General features: G+C 38.3%; 1 protein-coding gene across 8 annotated transcripts in view; it reads left to right on the top strand.

Moving 5' to 3' along the window:
• CSNK1A1 (casein kinase 1 alpha 1) overlaps positions 1-16,984 on the top strand; it is a 48,698-nt gene that overhangs the window by 16,052 nt on the left and 15,662 nt on the right. For 4 of the 8 annotated variants that reach the window (XR_516342.5, XM_008254858.5, XM_008254855.5 and 1 more), the window contains exons 3-5: positions 7,320-7,446; positions 11,750-11,848; positions 14,250-14,333. Coding sequence is in view for 6 of the 8 variants with exons in the window: in XM_008254858.5 (XP_008253080.1) it covers positions 7,320-7,446; positions 11,750-11,848; positions 14,250-14,333 (310 nt within the window). In the remaining 2 variants the exon portion in view is untranslated. 8 annotated transcript variants of the gene reach the window in all.

The following is a 16,984-nucleotide window of genomic DNA, read 5'->3' as shown; positions in this document are numbered from 1 at the left end:
GATGGAGTTCTAGGTTCCTGGCTTCTGCCTGGCCTGTCTGTTGCTATTGCACGCATTTGGGGAGTATATCACTATATGAGTATGTCTTTCACTGTCTCTTTAAAAAAGAATAAAGAGAAATATTACTGTATCTCAAAATAAATTTTTTGTTTGTTATTCATATTTATTTGGAAGGAGAGACTCAGGGAGAGAAAGAGATCTTCCATCTGCTGGGTCACTCCCCAAAAGCCCAAAGCAGCCACAACTAGGCTAGGCTGAAGCCAGCAATCAGGAATTGCATCTGGGTCTCCCACATGGGTAGCAGGGACTCTTATCTGCCTCCAGGCACATTAGTAGGATCAGAAGCAGAGGTGGAAGCGGGACTGAATCTCAGGCACAATAATACGGGATTTGTCATTAACCTGCTGTGCCACAATGCCCTCCCCCAGGTTTGTTGTTTTTTTGTTTGTTTGTTTGTTTGTTTGTTTTTTGTTTTTTTGATTGATTGATTTGAGAGGCAGAGAGTCTTATCTCTGTATTTATGGTTCTAGTTGCTTATACTCTACAGTGTTCATTTTCTTTCTGTTAAAACTGATTCTCCAGTTTCCTCTAGTAAGAATGCTGTGGATCCCAAATCATTTCAAAGATGTTTTTGTAAGTTATAAATCTGATGTTTTCCTTGAACCAGTTGCATTAACCTAATCCAGAGGATTGTGAGTAGAAATTTTGTTACTGGCCTTTTAAATTCTGAATTGTCTTTAACCAAGGTCACCAGAGGGGAAAAAGGTAGGTTGATGCTCTTAAAATTTTTTGGTGGCAGAATAATTTGTTTAGATCATTAAGTTCCAGGTATCTTGCATTTAAACTAAAATGAAGGCCACAAATTGAAGGAGTAGATGTAGGCAAGGGAGCCTAAGGAGCATGAGTCACAAAACTTTGTGAAGAATTAATAGAAAAATCACAAAGAACTAAGTCACAGTCTGGTATCTAATTATCTTCAGAAGGGCTAAAGAGTTATGAATCAAAATGGAGTTGGACCTGTCTTGCTTTTTTTGTTTTGTTTCCATGATGAGTGCCATTAATGACATGGAGGTTAGTAGGTAGCCTGATAGTTATTAAGTTAAAGGTCACAGTGTCTGATATCCAAGTTCATACATTGCTGCAGCTTCTAGAAGTAGTTCATGAATGTAGTATCAGAAACATTGGTGACTTCTGAGGCTCAGATGCTTAAATTGAGAAGAGAGAAATTATACTGTAGTTAAGGGTACTCTGCTTTTAAAGTATTGATTTGGTAGCAGATAGAACAATGTACCATTCTTTTGTTTGTTTGTTATTTTATTTACCTGAGAGTAAAAGTTCCCATCCTTCTAATGGTTAACTCCCAAAATGCTCACAGTGGGTAAGATTGGAAGCCAGGAGCCAGAAACTCATTCTTTAGGTCTCCACATGGATGACAAGAACCAGTTACTTAGGATCACTGCTGTTTCCCATAGTCTGCATTTGCAGGAAGCTGGCATTAGGAATGAGAGTTGGGGGTTAAAACCTAGGAACTATGCTGTGGAATGCAGGTACTCAAACCTTCTGCTTGATCCTCAAATCATCACTCTTCTCCTCCCTCATTTCCAAACTTCATATGATGCCAAGGCTAGTACTAAAACATTTAATTATGTCACAGCTGTAAACTCTACTATTAGTTCTCCCCAGTTATTTACAGAATATAAAGCTCTGTAGCTTTGCATCCAAGAGTTAATAGTATAGCCTCAAACTAACACCTGATTCATTCTGCTATGGGGACCCATGATCCAGAATGGTTTGTTTGCCCCTGCCTAGTATATCCTTTCCTGTCTTCCCTATCAAAGTATTATCTATCCTTCACATTCTCACTATCAATAGACATTTTACACAAACTCTCTTTAGACAGATTTAGTTTCCCTTGATCTTTTGTCCGAATTCATTTAGCAATTTTGTTAGCTTCTTTGATCTCTCTGCCTGTGTCAACTTGGATTTGCGTTTTTAGTATATTTGTTAATTTTTGAAGTAGATTTTGTTTGGATATAGGTTTATGTCATCTTGAGGTCTTGAGGTACTTTTTAAAGATTTTATTTATTTATTTGGGAGGCAGAGTTACAAACAGAGGGAGAGGGAGAGACACAGAGATCTTCCATTCGCTGGTTTTCTCCCAAAATGGCTGTAATGGCCAAAGCTGGGCCAATCTGAAGCCAGGAGCTTCTTCCAGGTCTCTCACGTGGGTCTAGGAGCCCAAGCACTTGGACCATGTTCCACTGCTTTCACAGGCCGTTAGCAGAGAGCTGAATCAGAAGTGGGAGCAGCTGGGACTCAAACAGGCGCTGGCTGACATTTTTATTTCACTTAATTTATTTTACTTTCATCATTAAATTAATTGAGTTTTCTGGATGCTGTCAAACTATTGGGAAGAATAAGGTACAAATGAAACTGGAGAATTATTTTTAAAAGTCTTTTAGGGGGTCCTGTGCAGTAGGTTAATCCTCCACCCGCGGTGCCGGCATCCCATATGGGCGCCGGGTTCTAGTCCCGGTTGCTCCTCTTCCAGTTCGGCTCTCTGCCGTGGCCCGGGAGGGCAGTGGAGGATGGCCCAAGTGCTTGGGCCCCTGCACCTGCATGGGAGACCAGGAAGAAGCACCTGGCTCCTGGCTTCGGATCAGCATAGTCCCGGCCGTGGTGGCCATTTGGGGAGTGAACAAACCAATGGAAGGAAGACCTTTCTCTCTGTCTCTCTCTCACTGTCTATAACTCTGTCTCTCACTGTCTAACTCTGCCTGGCAAAAAATTAAAAAAAAAAAAAAAAGTCTAAATCTAAGGCCTAAATTTGTTTCTTGAGGTACCCAGAAAGTAGAGAATAGGAGTGAGGTTTTCGGTGTGTTTTAGACTGTCTACAAACTTAGATGACCTCAGAATCTGGTTAGAGCTTGTTCACTACTCATGTTCTGTAAAATCTGTTTAAAACAAAATAGTTAGCTCTGTCCTGCCAAGTGTAGACAAGCACCAAAGTAGCAGTGTGAGAATTTTGTATTGTCAGGTGGTTAAATTGTGGATTCATAGCAACTGCCTGTGCAAATTATGTGAAATGGGAGGTTGATGTGATACAGGCTACATGAGGAAGCTTTTTGGGTATCTGAGTTTTGGGTAGTTGGGATTGAGAGTAGAGAAAACTTCTCAGAACTGGAAAACATGAAGTTGAAGATAGAAACCAAGAACCAGTAGGGTTTGAATAGGATCATTCTTTGTTCCTCATCTTTGTGTAAAAATGTCTGGATGTGTTAGTCCATATGGAAACCATTGCTGAGATATGTGAGGTGTTAGCTTTAGAGAAACAGCTATATATAATCCTTGAGACCAAAAGAAAGTATGAAAGCTGGGAACACTTGTCTATTAGGTTTAGGGAGTTATAGTACCAATCTCTTTAGATCAGAGAGTCCTATTTTAGAGTTGCATAGTTGCTTCATAGAAAAAAAATACCTTCGAATTGTTGATATTCCAGCTGATCGGGAATAGTGAACATGCCTTATGCTGATTTAATTAATCAAGGATAGAAATGCCCAATAGCTTGATTTATGCATCTGCTTATTATTATTTTTTTTCCTTTGGAAAGCAGAGAGATACTGAAATTGTCCACTTACTGATATACTCCCCAAATACATGCAACAACCAGTTCTAGGCCAGGCAGAAGCCAGCAGCCAGGAACTTCATCCGGGTCTCCCACATTGGTGGCAGGTACCCAAATACTTGAACCCTCACATTCTGCCTTCCAGGGTGCGCATTAGCATGAAACTGAAGCTGAAGCTTGTGGGTAAAGCTTGCTCTCCATGTGGGAGGACCCCAGTGGAGTTCTAGGCTCCTGGCTTCAGCCTGGCCCAGCCCTGACTGTTTCGCTATTTGGGAAGTGAACCAGTGATGGCAGTCTCTCCCTCTGTTAATCTGTTACTGTCTTTAAAATAAATAAATAAATAAATCTTTAAGTGCTTTATAAAATAGCCATTGTATGAAAATATAAACTGCCTTTTACATTTCAGATTAGTATTTGGGCTTAGATAGACAGTTGTAGAATTGCTTGTGTTTATTGTACTTTTATGTCTCTGAACCTTTGCTGGAAATCTGTAAAGATAATGGTCTTTTGAGAATTAGTTTATGCTTTTCCCTTTAGTTTGCTAGACTTTTTTGTGTCTTCTCACCTCCTTAGGTCTCTTTATTTGGTGTTCTCATTTTCTTAACCTAAATTACATTTATATTAAAAATCTGTTATAACTCCTAATAGTACTGAACATTTCTATGGGCAAGTTCCTGATAAACTCTAGCTCAAGTTTGCCTCTGCAGTTAGGTAAAAGGAAGAGGAAAGAGAAATGAACAAAATAAAAAGGGAACAAGGGCCAGTGCTGTGGCATAGCAGGTAAAGCCGCTGCCTGCAGTGCTGGCATCCCATATGGGTGTCGGTTTGGGTCCCAGTTGCTCCACTTCTGATCCAGCTCTCTGCTATTGCCTGGGAAGACCGTAGAAGATGGCCCTTGTCCTTGGGCCCCTACACCTGCTTGGGAGACCAGAAGAAACTCCTGGCTCTTGATTCCTGGCTTTGGATCCAGTGCAGCTCTAGCTGTTGTGGCCATCTGGGGAGCGAACCAGCAGATGGAGGATCTCAGTCTTTATCACTCTCTTTCTCTCTCTCTTTCTGCCTCTCTAACTCTGCCTCTCAAATAAATAAATAAATAGTTAAAAAAAAAAAGGGACCAAAGGAAAATAACACAGTTTAATCATTGTTCATCATTTACTTTTACTTTGTGTGTGTGTGTGTGTTTAAGTTTGAGAGGCAGCATTACAGACAGAGGGAGAGACAGAGCAGTATTCATTCCATCCACTGGTTCACTCCCCAAGTGGCTGCAGTGGCATCGGGGCTGAGCCAATCCGAAGCCAGGAATATGTTTTATTTATTTGAAAGGTAGTATTAGGGGCTGTGGGTGGGGACATAGATCTTCCACCTGCTGTTTTGCCCCCCAAATAGCTGCAATGGCCAGTGCAAAGCCAGGAGCTTCTTCTGGGTCTCCTATCTTGTTCCAGGGCCATCTTCCACTGCTTTCTTAGGTAGGTTATCAGAGAGCTGTATCTGAAGTGGAATGCCTGGGACTCAAACTGCACCCGTGTGGAATGCCAGCACTGCAGATGGGGGCTTTATAAAACACCACCACTCTGGCTCCTTTTTTGTTTTTGTTTTTTAAGATTTATTTGAAAGGCAGAACCATGGTGGTGGTGAAGGGAGAAAGAAAGAGAATGATCTTCCATCCGCTGGTTCACTCCGCAAATGACTGCAATGGCTGGGGCTGGGCCAGGCCAAAGCCAGGAGCAAAGAGCTTCATCTGGGTCTCTCTACCTTGCAGAGACTCAAGAACCTGGGTCTTCTTATGCCTTCCCAGGCACATCAGCAGGGAGCTTTGGCACCCACGTGGGATGCTGTTGTCACAGATGGCGACCTAACCCACTGCACCACAGTGTGGGCCCCATCATGTAATTTTTTGTTTTGTGTTTTGCCCCATTCCTAACCTCCACCAAAAAACCCACCATTGTGAGATTCGTTCCAATAAATATTTCAGTGATAGTGAGCAATGATAAATTCCCATATGGAGAATAAAGAGCAGAAGAAGGAAATGAATGGAAGCTTTGGTAAACAGGTTTAGGTCCAACAAGGACAGACAGATTCTTCCACTGTCACATTGGCATATCTGTTTCTTTTCTTAAGGGATAAGACCTCTGGAAGGTTAAGCATATACTGCGTTCTCCACTTGCCTTTTTCTGCAAAGAACCATGTGAAAATAGATGCCATTTTGTTTGTTGGCAATTAGCTGTTTGGGAAATGGTTCTCAAGCAAACATGCTGTGGCGTAGATGTTTTAAAGTTTATTTATTTGAAAGGCAGGGTTATAGAGAGGCAGAGAGCAAGAGAGAGAAGTCTTCCATCCTCTAGTTCACTCCCCAAATGGCTGCAATGGCTGGAGCTGTGCTGATCCGAAGCCAGGAGCCAGGAGCTTCTTCCAGTGGAGTAGCCAGGTCTCAAACCAGCGCCCATATGGGATGCTGGTGCTTCAGGCCAGGAAGTTATTAACCCACTGTGCCACATCACCGTCTTTTTTTTTTTTTTTTTTAATTACATTTAAATATTAGCTAGTTTTCTTTCTAAGTAGAATTTATAATCTAAAGAAGTTTGAAATGAAAATAATAGTGCTTATTATTAAGAAAGTACCCTTTCCAGAATTACAGGCATCAAAATATGAATCATTTACTGCATTGATCCCCAGTCCTTTTTGCGGTGAATGAAATTTGTAGAGACATTTGTTGAGTTTTTGGGGACATGTATATTTATACATAGTAGTATAGCACAGGAAAATGTAAGTGATTTTTTTTTTTTTTAAAGATTTACTTATTGAGGCCGGCGCTGTGACGTGGCGGGTAAAGTTACTGCCTGCAGAGCTGGCATCCCATATGGGTGCTGGTTCAAGTGCTAGCTGCTCCGCTTGCGATCCAGCTCTCTGCTGTGACCTGGGAAAGCAGTGGAAGATGGCCCAAATCCTTGGGCCCCTGCATCCATGTGGGAGACCCGGAGGAAACTCCTGGCTTCGGTTCAGCGCGGCTCTGGCTGTTGCAGCCAGTTGGAGTGAACCGGCAGATGGAAGACCGATCTCTCTTCTCTCTGTCTCTGTGTGTTTGTGTGTGTAACTTGGGCTTTCAAATAAATAAATCTATTAAAAAAAGATTTACTTATTTACTTGAGAGATGTAGCTAGAGACAGAGGTCTTCCATCCGCTGGTTCATTCCCTAAATGGCTGTATCAGCTGAAGCTGTGTCGATCTGGAGCCATTAGTCAGGAGCTTCTTCCAGGTCTCCCACGTGGGTGCAGGGGCTCAAGCACTCGGGCCATCTTCTATTGCTTTCCCAGGCCATATCAGAAGTGGAGCAGCTAGGACTTGAACTGGTGCCTGAGAATGCCGATGCCTCAGACAGATGCTTAACCTGCTACTCCATAGCATTGGCTCCAAAAGTGAATCTTATCAAAAGCAAATACCATCTGTTTGTATTAAAACTTTTTTTTTTTTTTTGCGATCTGAAATTAAGTGGAAATGTGACTCGTTTTTTAAAAGGGACAAATAATTACTAATATTACCTTTATTTTGTGTTGGGCAATGTGGTTAATCAATGGGTTCATCTTTTGAGAATAGAGGAAAGCATCTTTGGGTATAAGAATTGTTAAATTTGGTGATATTTAGTGATAATCAGCTTTTCATGATGTTCTTCCTTCTTTCTATCTTTCTGTTTTCTTAGGTGGTATGGACAGGAAAAAGACTATAATGTACTAGTCATGGATCTTCTGGGACCCAGCCTCGAAGACCTCTTCAATTTCTGTTCAAGAAGGTTCACAATGAAAACTGTACTTATGTTGGCTGACCAGGTATGTGAAATGTTCACTGTATTATGATCTTAATATCACTGGTTATATTCATTTTAGTTAATCATTCTAATGTGTCAATGTTTTCCTATGGGTGTAGAACAAAAAATGGAATTGCGTTGGTTTATTACTCATTTGTAGACTAGTTGTTTTCAAGCTACTCCTTTGTATAGAGCTTGTTTTAGTGTTAAATATGGCAGATTTTCTTGTAAACTTTATGTGAAGACCAACGTGTATACATGTGGTATCATTATGAAAACTGTGTGTGTGTATTTGAAAGGCAGAGAGAGATCTTTCCTCGCTGGTTCACTCCCTGGATGGCCGTAATGGCCAGGGCTAAGCCAGGCTGAGGCCAGGAGCTTCATCTCGGTCTCCCACATGAGTGACAGGGGCCAAAACACTTGGTCCATTTTCCACTGCTTTTCCCAGGCTATTAGTGGGGAGCTGGATTGGAAGTGGAGCAGCTGCGACACAGACAGCGCTCATATGGGATGCCAGCATCACAGGTGGTGGCTTTTACCCACTATGACATGGTGCTGGGCCCCAAAAGCTGTATAATTTGTAGGACAGTAAGGTACTGAAGTAATTTAAGAATTTTTGACCAAATTGATGTTTCTTAAGGTAATGGTTTCTCAGCCATTGGTAGTATTTAAGAAGCTTTGAGAAGTCTTAGAGATGTAATAATTTAGATGCATACTTTGATTAGAGGGTAGCTAAAATGGCTTTTCAGCTGAAGCTTGGCTACTTTGATTTCAAAAAAATGAATTCGGGAACAAACCTTGAGAAAAGATAATACATGAAGATAATAGGTAAATATCAAGAAATTTATGATTTTTAGTTTGGTCAAAATTTGTCACCTTTAAAGGGAAAGAAAATGTTGGAAATACTTCAGGTTAAATTGAGTGTACTTGTAAAAATGTCTTTAAAGAGAATGGTATTCCCTAAATATAAATCACATATCATAAAGGAAAATGAGATGACTAATAGAACTGGCATTTGCAGTAGAGTTTTAGAAATTCTGTGAATCCAAAGGATTAGAAAGTAGTGATCATTTCCTGTAATCTGCACCTGATGGTCCGCAAGCTTCTTAATTTAACATAAAAACTACTAGATAGCTCAAGCAAATATTTGCAAATTATGTATGATGTTTAATTTGTGGCGCATTGTAAGTTCAAGCATTAAAAGTTTTAAAATCTTTTAATATATTTTAGCAAACTTGTGAGTGAATCCTAATTAAAAGAGTTACAGCTTATATTTTGTAGGCTTAGTAACAAGCATTCATATGGTGAACCTGTATTGAAGGCTTACCACTGTACTCTGGTGGGTGCAAAGAGTAAGAACTAATCTTTTCCTCTAGAGGCTTTGAGTGTGGAAGAGAAAGGTGTAAAAATACGATTATTAAGACTCTGTGTTGGATGTACTGGTAACATGAGAAAGAATGTAATTCTGGAGGAGAGGATTAAAGAAATGTTTACTTTGAGGCAGTTAACAGCTGTCTTGCTTTGTAGATGATAGGTAGTACTTGTCATACTCTGTAGTTTGTGCCATTAATTATCCTTTACTCAACCTTTTCCAGTGATTTAATAGTCACAGTTTAATGATGGGTATTACTTAACTAAGACACATAGGCACATTAAGTGACCTGAATATTTTATTTTACTTCCTTTAAAGTATAAGTTGCTGCTGCACCTAAAGCTAGTATTTTGTGCATTATATGTATTTACTACTTTCAGGGTATGAACAGTTTAAGCCAGAGATTACCAGTTTGACTTCAAAAGATACTTGTCAAGGTAGAGAAGGATGATTTAAAATCTGTATATCCAAGGTAATAAAAGCTCTGGGGGAAATCAGGACAAATAAAAAATAGAATCCTGACACATACTACTGAGAAGAGCAAGAACATATGGGTAGAAAGATAATATTGGTATCTTTGGATATGCACTACATTTTAAAAAAATATCTTCTAAGTAAGTATCTTACAGCAAAGATATACTTGATAATTTGAAAATTGTAAAAGTTACATAAAACAGATGCCATAAGTAGTCAAAAAAGAATTTTTTTAAAGTTTAAATCTATATAACAAACAAAAGATTACCTGTGGTATACAGAGAACTCCTAAAAGTTGACAAGAAAAGGATAGACCTACCTATCAAAATGGCAAAATTTAGGAAGAGCTAAAATAACTTTGCTTGTTTGAAAAAGAATACTTTGAGGGGCTGGCACTCGTGGCACAGTAGGTTAATACTTTGCCTGTGGTGCTGGCATCCCATATGGATGCCAGTTCTAGTCCCGGCTATTCCTCTTCCAATCCAGCTCTCTGCTGTAGCCTGGGGAAGCAGTAGAAGATGGCCCAAGTGCTTGGGCCCTTGCACCCGCGTGGGAGACCAGGAAGAAGCTCCTGGGTCCTGGCTTTGGATTGGCACAGCTCCTGCCCTTGCAGCCAACTAGGGAGTGAACCAACGGGAGGAGGACCTTTGTCTCTGTCTCGTCCTCTCACTGACTGTAACTCTACCCCTCAAATAAATAAATAAAATCTTTTTTTAAAAGTAACAGTTATCACCAAATAGCAACTAATTACAATAGAAAAAGAAAAAAACTTTAAAAAAAGATAAACAATACTTTGATATACTACTGTTGGAAATTAGAATTTTATAGACGGTTTTGAAAGATAGTCTGACATTATCAATGAAAAATACACATTCCCTTCATGAAACCCCTTCTCACTATAATTATGTGGTATTTATAGCCCATTAAATAAAAGCATCAGTAGGTAAGGAAACACTGGTAGTAATATTTATTGTTTACAGTAGAGAAAAAATAAACAATGATTATGTAAGAATACTTCAAAAAATTGATGGAAAATGGAAATAAAGGATAAATGTTGGGGCATAGCAGTTAAGATGCCTCTTGGGCATGCTGCATCCCATATTGGAGCACCTGGGTTCAAATCTTGGCTCTGCGCTTAATTCCACCTTTTCTGTTAATGTACACTTTGGTAAGCCAATAATAGTTTGGTCCCTGCCACCCATGAGGGAGACTTGGCTTTGGCCTGGCCCAGCCCCAGCTATCTTGGACATTTGAGGAGTTGAACTAGCAGATGAGAGATCACTGTCTGGCTCTCTGCCTTTCAAGTAAACAAATTTTTAAAAGTTTGCAAGAAATAATTCTTATAAAGATTTATATTCTTATTTGAAAGAGTGGCAGGGCGAGGATTTGCATCTTACGAGTTCATTCCCCCAGTGGCCTCAATGGCCAGGACTGGCCCATGCTGCAGCCAGGAGTCAGGAACTCCATCCTAGTCTCCCACATGGGCGGCAGAGGTCCAAGTACTTGGCCGTCTTCCACAGCCTTCCCAGACACATTAGCAGGAAGCTGGATCAGAAGTAAAGCGTTGGGGCTGGCTTGTGGTTGATTGGGTAAAGCCGCCGCCTCCAGTGCCTGCATCAAGTCCCAGCTGCTGCACTTCCAATCCAGCTCTGCTATGGCCTTCTGCTTAGTAGAAGATGGCCCGAGTCCTTGGACTCCTGCACCTGCATGGGAGACCTGAAAGAAGCTCCTGGCTCCTGGCTTCAGATGGGCGCAGCTCTGGTTGTTGGGGCCATCTCGGGGGTGAACCAGCAGATGGAAGACCTCTTTCTCTGCCTCTGCCTCTCTGTAACTCTGCCTTTTAAAATACATAAATAAACCTTTAAAAAAAAAAAAGTAAAGCAGTGGCTTAACCCACTGCTCTACAGTGCTTATTCTGGCTGCAAAAAATTGTTTAAATCCAAGCACATGTTTTTCATGAACGTTTTGAAGATAAGTTGTATGCATGGATTTCCATTTTTTTGAACCAAAATAAACTTATCTTTTAATTCCGTTTCCTATGAACTTTTAAAGTACCCTAATACTGTGTTTAGTGGAATAATAGTGAAACTGTATCTCATAGAATGTAGCTATTACATTGTGTATTAATAGATAAGGCTGCTTTCTTTAATGCTGCCATTTCATATGGGTATGGGTGCTGATTTGTGTCCCAGCTGCTCCACTTTTAATCCGGCTCCCTAATAATGGCCTAGAGAAAGCAGAAGGTGGCTGAAGAGTAGCAACCGGGACAGAATCCAGTGCCCTGACCGGGACTAGAAACCGGGGTGCCGGCACCTGCAGGTGGAGGATTAGCCTAGTGAGCCGCGGTGCCAGCTCTCCATTTACTTTTTTCTAACACTGTCTTTGTGAACTCCAAATAAGTGAGATCCTGAAATACTTAACATGTTGCTTTCTTTTATTACTTAACTCAGTTGCCTCTTCCCTCTTTTTTTTTTTCCAGATGATCAGTAGAATTGAATATGTGCATACGAAGAATTTTATACACAGAGACATTAAGCCAGATAACTTCCTAATGGGTATTGGTCGTCACTGTAATAAGGTTAGTCAAATGCTCTTTGCATGAAAAGAACAAAGAGTAAGATATCCACAGGAATTGCTTTGATAAATTTCCAGCCTTTAAAAAGCCATAGAAATTGAACTTGCTGTTGATAATTGCTTTATAAGATTGTGCTAGAAGGTTAATCAGCTAACTGTATTAACTTAGTAACTTAAAATAAATTTTCTCCAACTTACCCAACCAAAGTTCTTATCTATATGGGAATGTAAAATTCCAAGGTCTTTGTAATGAACTGTAATTGTCTGTTATTTAACTGAAGAACAATTGTATCTATTTTTGATTCACTTGAATAGTGAAAGACCCCATGTACTTTTCTTCCTGAATGCTTAAAATCAGATTTTAACCTTTTGCTCTGAAGTGTGGGTTTTTGTAATACATGTGCTTGTGCCAGTGTGGGAACCACTGACCCATCTGTCACCATGACGTTAACATTTGCTGATTGAGCATGATTGATACTGAGAATTCTTCAGTCCTTGAATTTGTGTATTTAAAAGGATAACTTTTGGGCTTGTTTGAAAAGTAGTTGACAGTTTCTTATTTGGGTGTCAAGTTGGGTGAATTCTCCACCCTTCCTCCCCCTTTTTAAAGAAAAAAATAGACAAGTGAAATGAACATTCATACAACAAAACTCGTGTTCTCTGGGGTTTCTGAGAATGGTTCAATTTATGGGGTGATGGGTTTTAGCTAGTGACGCATGATTGAAGTTAGAAAATAATTGTGCTGAAATTTTTTCTTCAATGATTAGTTTTATGAGTGAATTGCTTTCTTTATTGATTGAATGTTGAGCTCGGGCAGACAGGCAGCATTGGCAGTGCACTTAAGCATGTTATAATCTGATGATCTGATAGAAATTCTCAACTTCAGGACAACCTGGGGGCTTTTTTGTTTTTTTTTGGTTTTTTGTTTTTTTGTTTTTTTTTTTGTTTTTTCCTTTTGTTTTTGGAAGGAAGATTCCCATTTGTTTCATGGAACTTTCTAGGGAATGTTTGGTGCTTTAGGTCTAGATGTAAATGTTTACCTGTGTTTGCCTGTATGAATGCCAACTTGGAGACAATACCATTAGAATCTGTTATTTGTAAATGTGTGAGTTATTAATGTTGATCAAGTTTTAGGAAAATAAATTTTTTCATTGAGCTTTAAATAATGAAATATGTTTAATCTACATATGATTTGTCATTCCCAAATACATTTTTGAGATTTTGAAGTATCCAGGTTCTTGATTGTCATGGTCAAAACCTGGTAATTTAATTGAAAAAATTACTGATCTTACTTTTGGGTGGGGGACAATTTTGTCAGTTTGACTCTAATCTTTGGCCATTTCTCAATCATTTGCTTATCCCAAAAGACCCTATATTACCATATGATCCCTGTTCTGCATGTTTACCATGCAGTACATGATTTTTGCTTTAAATTTAGATGATGGCCTAGATAATAAACACCTCAGGTTTTTTTGTTGTTGTTTTTTGTCCCCCCCCCCCCCCCCCAAGGATAGCTTGTTAATCATGTAGTTGTGTTTAATAGGAAGTCCTAGTTACCCAGTGGTGAAAAACTTTTTAGGATCTATATCCTCCTTACAGGTAATAAGAAGAATTTTGGGATTTTTGTGGAGCCGTTTTGCCTGTTAGAGTTTCAGAGAGTCCCTGAGGTGGAAATGAAGTGTCTTATTTACGATTCAGATACTCAGTGTTGCTGTTGAATATTTTAGCGTTTTGTTTATGTACTTGGCTTTTAGTGTTTTCTGTATTGTAGCTGGAAAAATGTCAGTTAGATAAGACTGGATTTTTTTTTTTTGTCAGCTTGTTCCAGGAGTTTTATTCATTGCGGGGAGGAAGATTTTGGGGGCTTTTGAGGTCAATTTTTAATAAATTTCTTAATTTGGAAAATTGTTCTGAATTTGATACTTAGGAGTAGCCACTCCAATCTTAGTGAATTTGTTCATCTCTTCCAGTAATCAGCCCTGCATGCTTATGAAAATAAATTTTAAGGTGACTAAATGCCTTCTACCTCTTCCTTACTGAAGATTTTTTTCCCCTATACAATCTTTTTTTTGGGGGAAGGGCAGATTGTGGTAACCAAAGATTACAGCTCTAAATTCCCCATTTTTGTTTATAAAAGAGCCAAATGTCACCATTGCTATCCCTGTTTCAGGCAGTGACACAATATAGTGGCATTAAAATACCTGAGTATTCTCCAGAATTGAAATGTTCTTAAGCATGTGATTCCTATTTGGAAAACTGAGAAGCTACAGTGCTTGGTGGAAGAAGGATGGCATTTGGCTACCCTGTTCTTTCTCTAATGCCTCGGTGTTGCCTGTCTGCGCCGGCCATTGTTGCAATGTAAGCAATACTGTTTGATGCACTGCCACCCTCTATTGTCTGTTTAGTGTTTAGAATCTCCAGTGGGGAAGAGGAAAAGAAGCATGACTGTTAGTACTTCTCAGGACCCATCTTTCTCAGGATTAAACCAGGTCTGAAACTGTCTCCTATTCCAACCTCAATCCCAAATTCATGTGCTTTTTCTTTTTTATTGTTTTATTTTGATTATTTTTGTTTTGTTTTTATTTCTGGAGAATGTAGATCTTGCTCGAGCACCTCTTACGTTGGCATTATTCAGACATACTTGGCAAACATAACATTACTAAGATGTTTCTTTGTGGCTTTTGCTTAAAACTTGTAAATTTAGAGAAAATCTAAATGAAAATAGGATATTATGTTTAGATCTCTAACATCCATATGAGGATATGCTATGTTGGTCTAGTATTGAAATGCTTTATCTAATAGTAACTTTGAGATAGCTTGTTTAGTTTTTAAAAATGTATTTGGAGTTACAGAACTTAATACACGGAAATTCAGTTGCATCAGTGCTGTAAAATGAACATATTGTGCCTCACCTCTCTTCCCCTTCCCTAATGAACTTCAGGTAAGTGTAGATCAGATTTCAGATCTAGTGTTTCTAGAATTGATTTATCTCAGTCTGAATTGTTAGCTTCCTCCAAATGCATATGCTCTGAAACTAGAAAACAGTGCATTCTTAGCAATATAACAGCATAATAATATAAGCACTTACCAAGCTAAATGGTAATTACCATTTGTAATTTGAAAGATGGATGAGTGCATAATATGAGTTAGCTTTTGGCTAGCTAGGTACACGTTACAAGAAAAAAATTTTTAATGGGGTCCTTTACATTTTTCTTTACCTATTCATTCACACATCATTTAATGATGGATTGAAATGTTAAATTGTTTCTTTCTGTATATACAGATTAGTAAGGTTTTAAGGGATCCTGCAAATTTTGGTCAAGAGAAAGGCAATGTAACCCCTGGTTAGGAGGAAAATTGTTCCTAGTAGTACAATCTAACATTAGCAATAGTGTTTCTGAAGAAAATTTACCTCTGCTGAATAAATCATCCCTAGTTTATTAAACATGAACTATTTCCATATGCCTTTGAAGAGCAGGCAGGCTATATATATTCTTTCAAACATGCACAGATTTTACTTACAAGTTAGTTAAAAAATCCACAGAAAAGTAGCTTGACCCACCAAAGATTTCACCTTTGTCTGCATATGGAAGCTTATAAAATTGTTTTTCTTTTGCTTATGTGATACTGTCTTTTTCTCATTTGATTCTGCCTTTTACAAATCTATGGCTGTTTGTATCCTTGGTATCATTACATATTGGCATTTGTTTGTTGTTGAAAGCATACAGAAAACTAAAGAAGCTTTACCAAGAGATTTTTACTATTTTACTATTTTTACTATTTGAATTGTTTGCTGAAAACAGAATACCTTTCTTCAGCAATGGTATTTATATAAGGAGAAGAGAAAATTTAAAGTTGATTAATTTGCAGTTTTTTGTTTTTATATTAAAGATTGAGATATAAGAAGGTAGTCTTGACATATTTTTAATTTTTTTAAAATAATGTTTCCTCCCTTAGTTTTGGAAGGAAATGATTCTCTATTGAATGCTGAGTTTCTGTAAAGCTGTCTTTGGCTGTGAGAAAGTGTCTGGTATTTGAGTTGCAGATGGAGCTAATGAAGGTAGAGTTAGACATAAATGAAACTATCAGAATTGTGTCAGAACTGTTCCTTTTTTCTATTTTGATGTGCTAGAGGAAGCAATCTCAGAAAATACCCCTAGAGGAAATTTTACCAATTACTCTCCATTTTAAAAAAAATCCCAGAAAGGCTGAATGTCTTTTTGTGTTTATTTTTCCCATATTTTCTTTTTCACTATGAATCTGCTGCACTTATAATTTTTGTTTTGCTTAACCAGAAATGTATTTTGCTCATTTTAATATTTCATGTACTGAACTGGTTTTCATATAGAAAAATTTACAATGTGAACCTTTAATGTTTTGTGTAAGACTGACTTTCCCTTACTCCTATGATAACTGGATTGTTTAGGAAAGAAATTTAATCTTATTACTTACAGAGTCTTCATCTTTCAATTACATTTTACTAATAATTTAATCTTCAGTGTTTTGTGGTAGACCAAATGAAAATAACTATCTAATTGTTGACATGTAACAGAAGCTCAAATGCTGATATCCTTACTATCCAGAGTATAACTGAGAATAGGTTACACCCTGATGGAAATAGATATTATTCGTCCTCCTAAAAGAGACAATTGGTCAGATCTTTTCAACCTAAATCAGTAACTCACTGTATTTATTTTTAACACAGGCCCTAATGGGTTAGTGAAATTACACATTGTGGCAGAAGGGACCCAATAGCCTAATGAAAAGAAATATAAAAGTTAGGCATAACCAGAAAAGAATAATAGAACTATGTAGCATAAGGCACCTAGACCTGCCTGGCACAATAATCTTGGCACATACAACTTTGTTGCAGTGTTAGTACAAGTGATTTTTGGTCAAGATTTTAAAAGATTATTATTTTGCTTTATGAATTAAGTAAATGTTGATGTATTTTGGATTTTTTCCATTAAAAATAGGGATTTTTTTTCTTTTAAAATTTAATTTTGGAGAATAAACTTGAATTACTTAGGAAAATCAGCTACATTATAAATGAGTGCCTTATTCCCTGGGTACCATTTAAACAAAATAACACTAAACATTCTTTTGTTTTAGAATACTAGTTTTCTTTTTAGTTAGCTCT

This window comes from Oryctolagus cuniculus, chromosome 6 (assembly GCF_051225735.1).
Source record: "Oryctolagus cuniculus isolate XC-2025 breed Fujian yellow rabbit chromosome 6, ASM5122573v1, whole genome shotgun sequence".
Lineage (NCBI taxonomy): Eukaryota > Metazoa > Chordata > Mammalia > Lagomorpha > Leporidae > Oryctolagus > Oryctolagus cuniculus.
The sequence above is the reverse complement of the archived record's forward strand: the minus strand, read 5'-3'. Positions and strand labels throughout refer to the sequence as shown.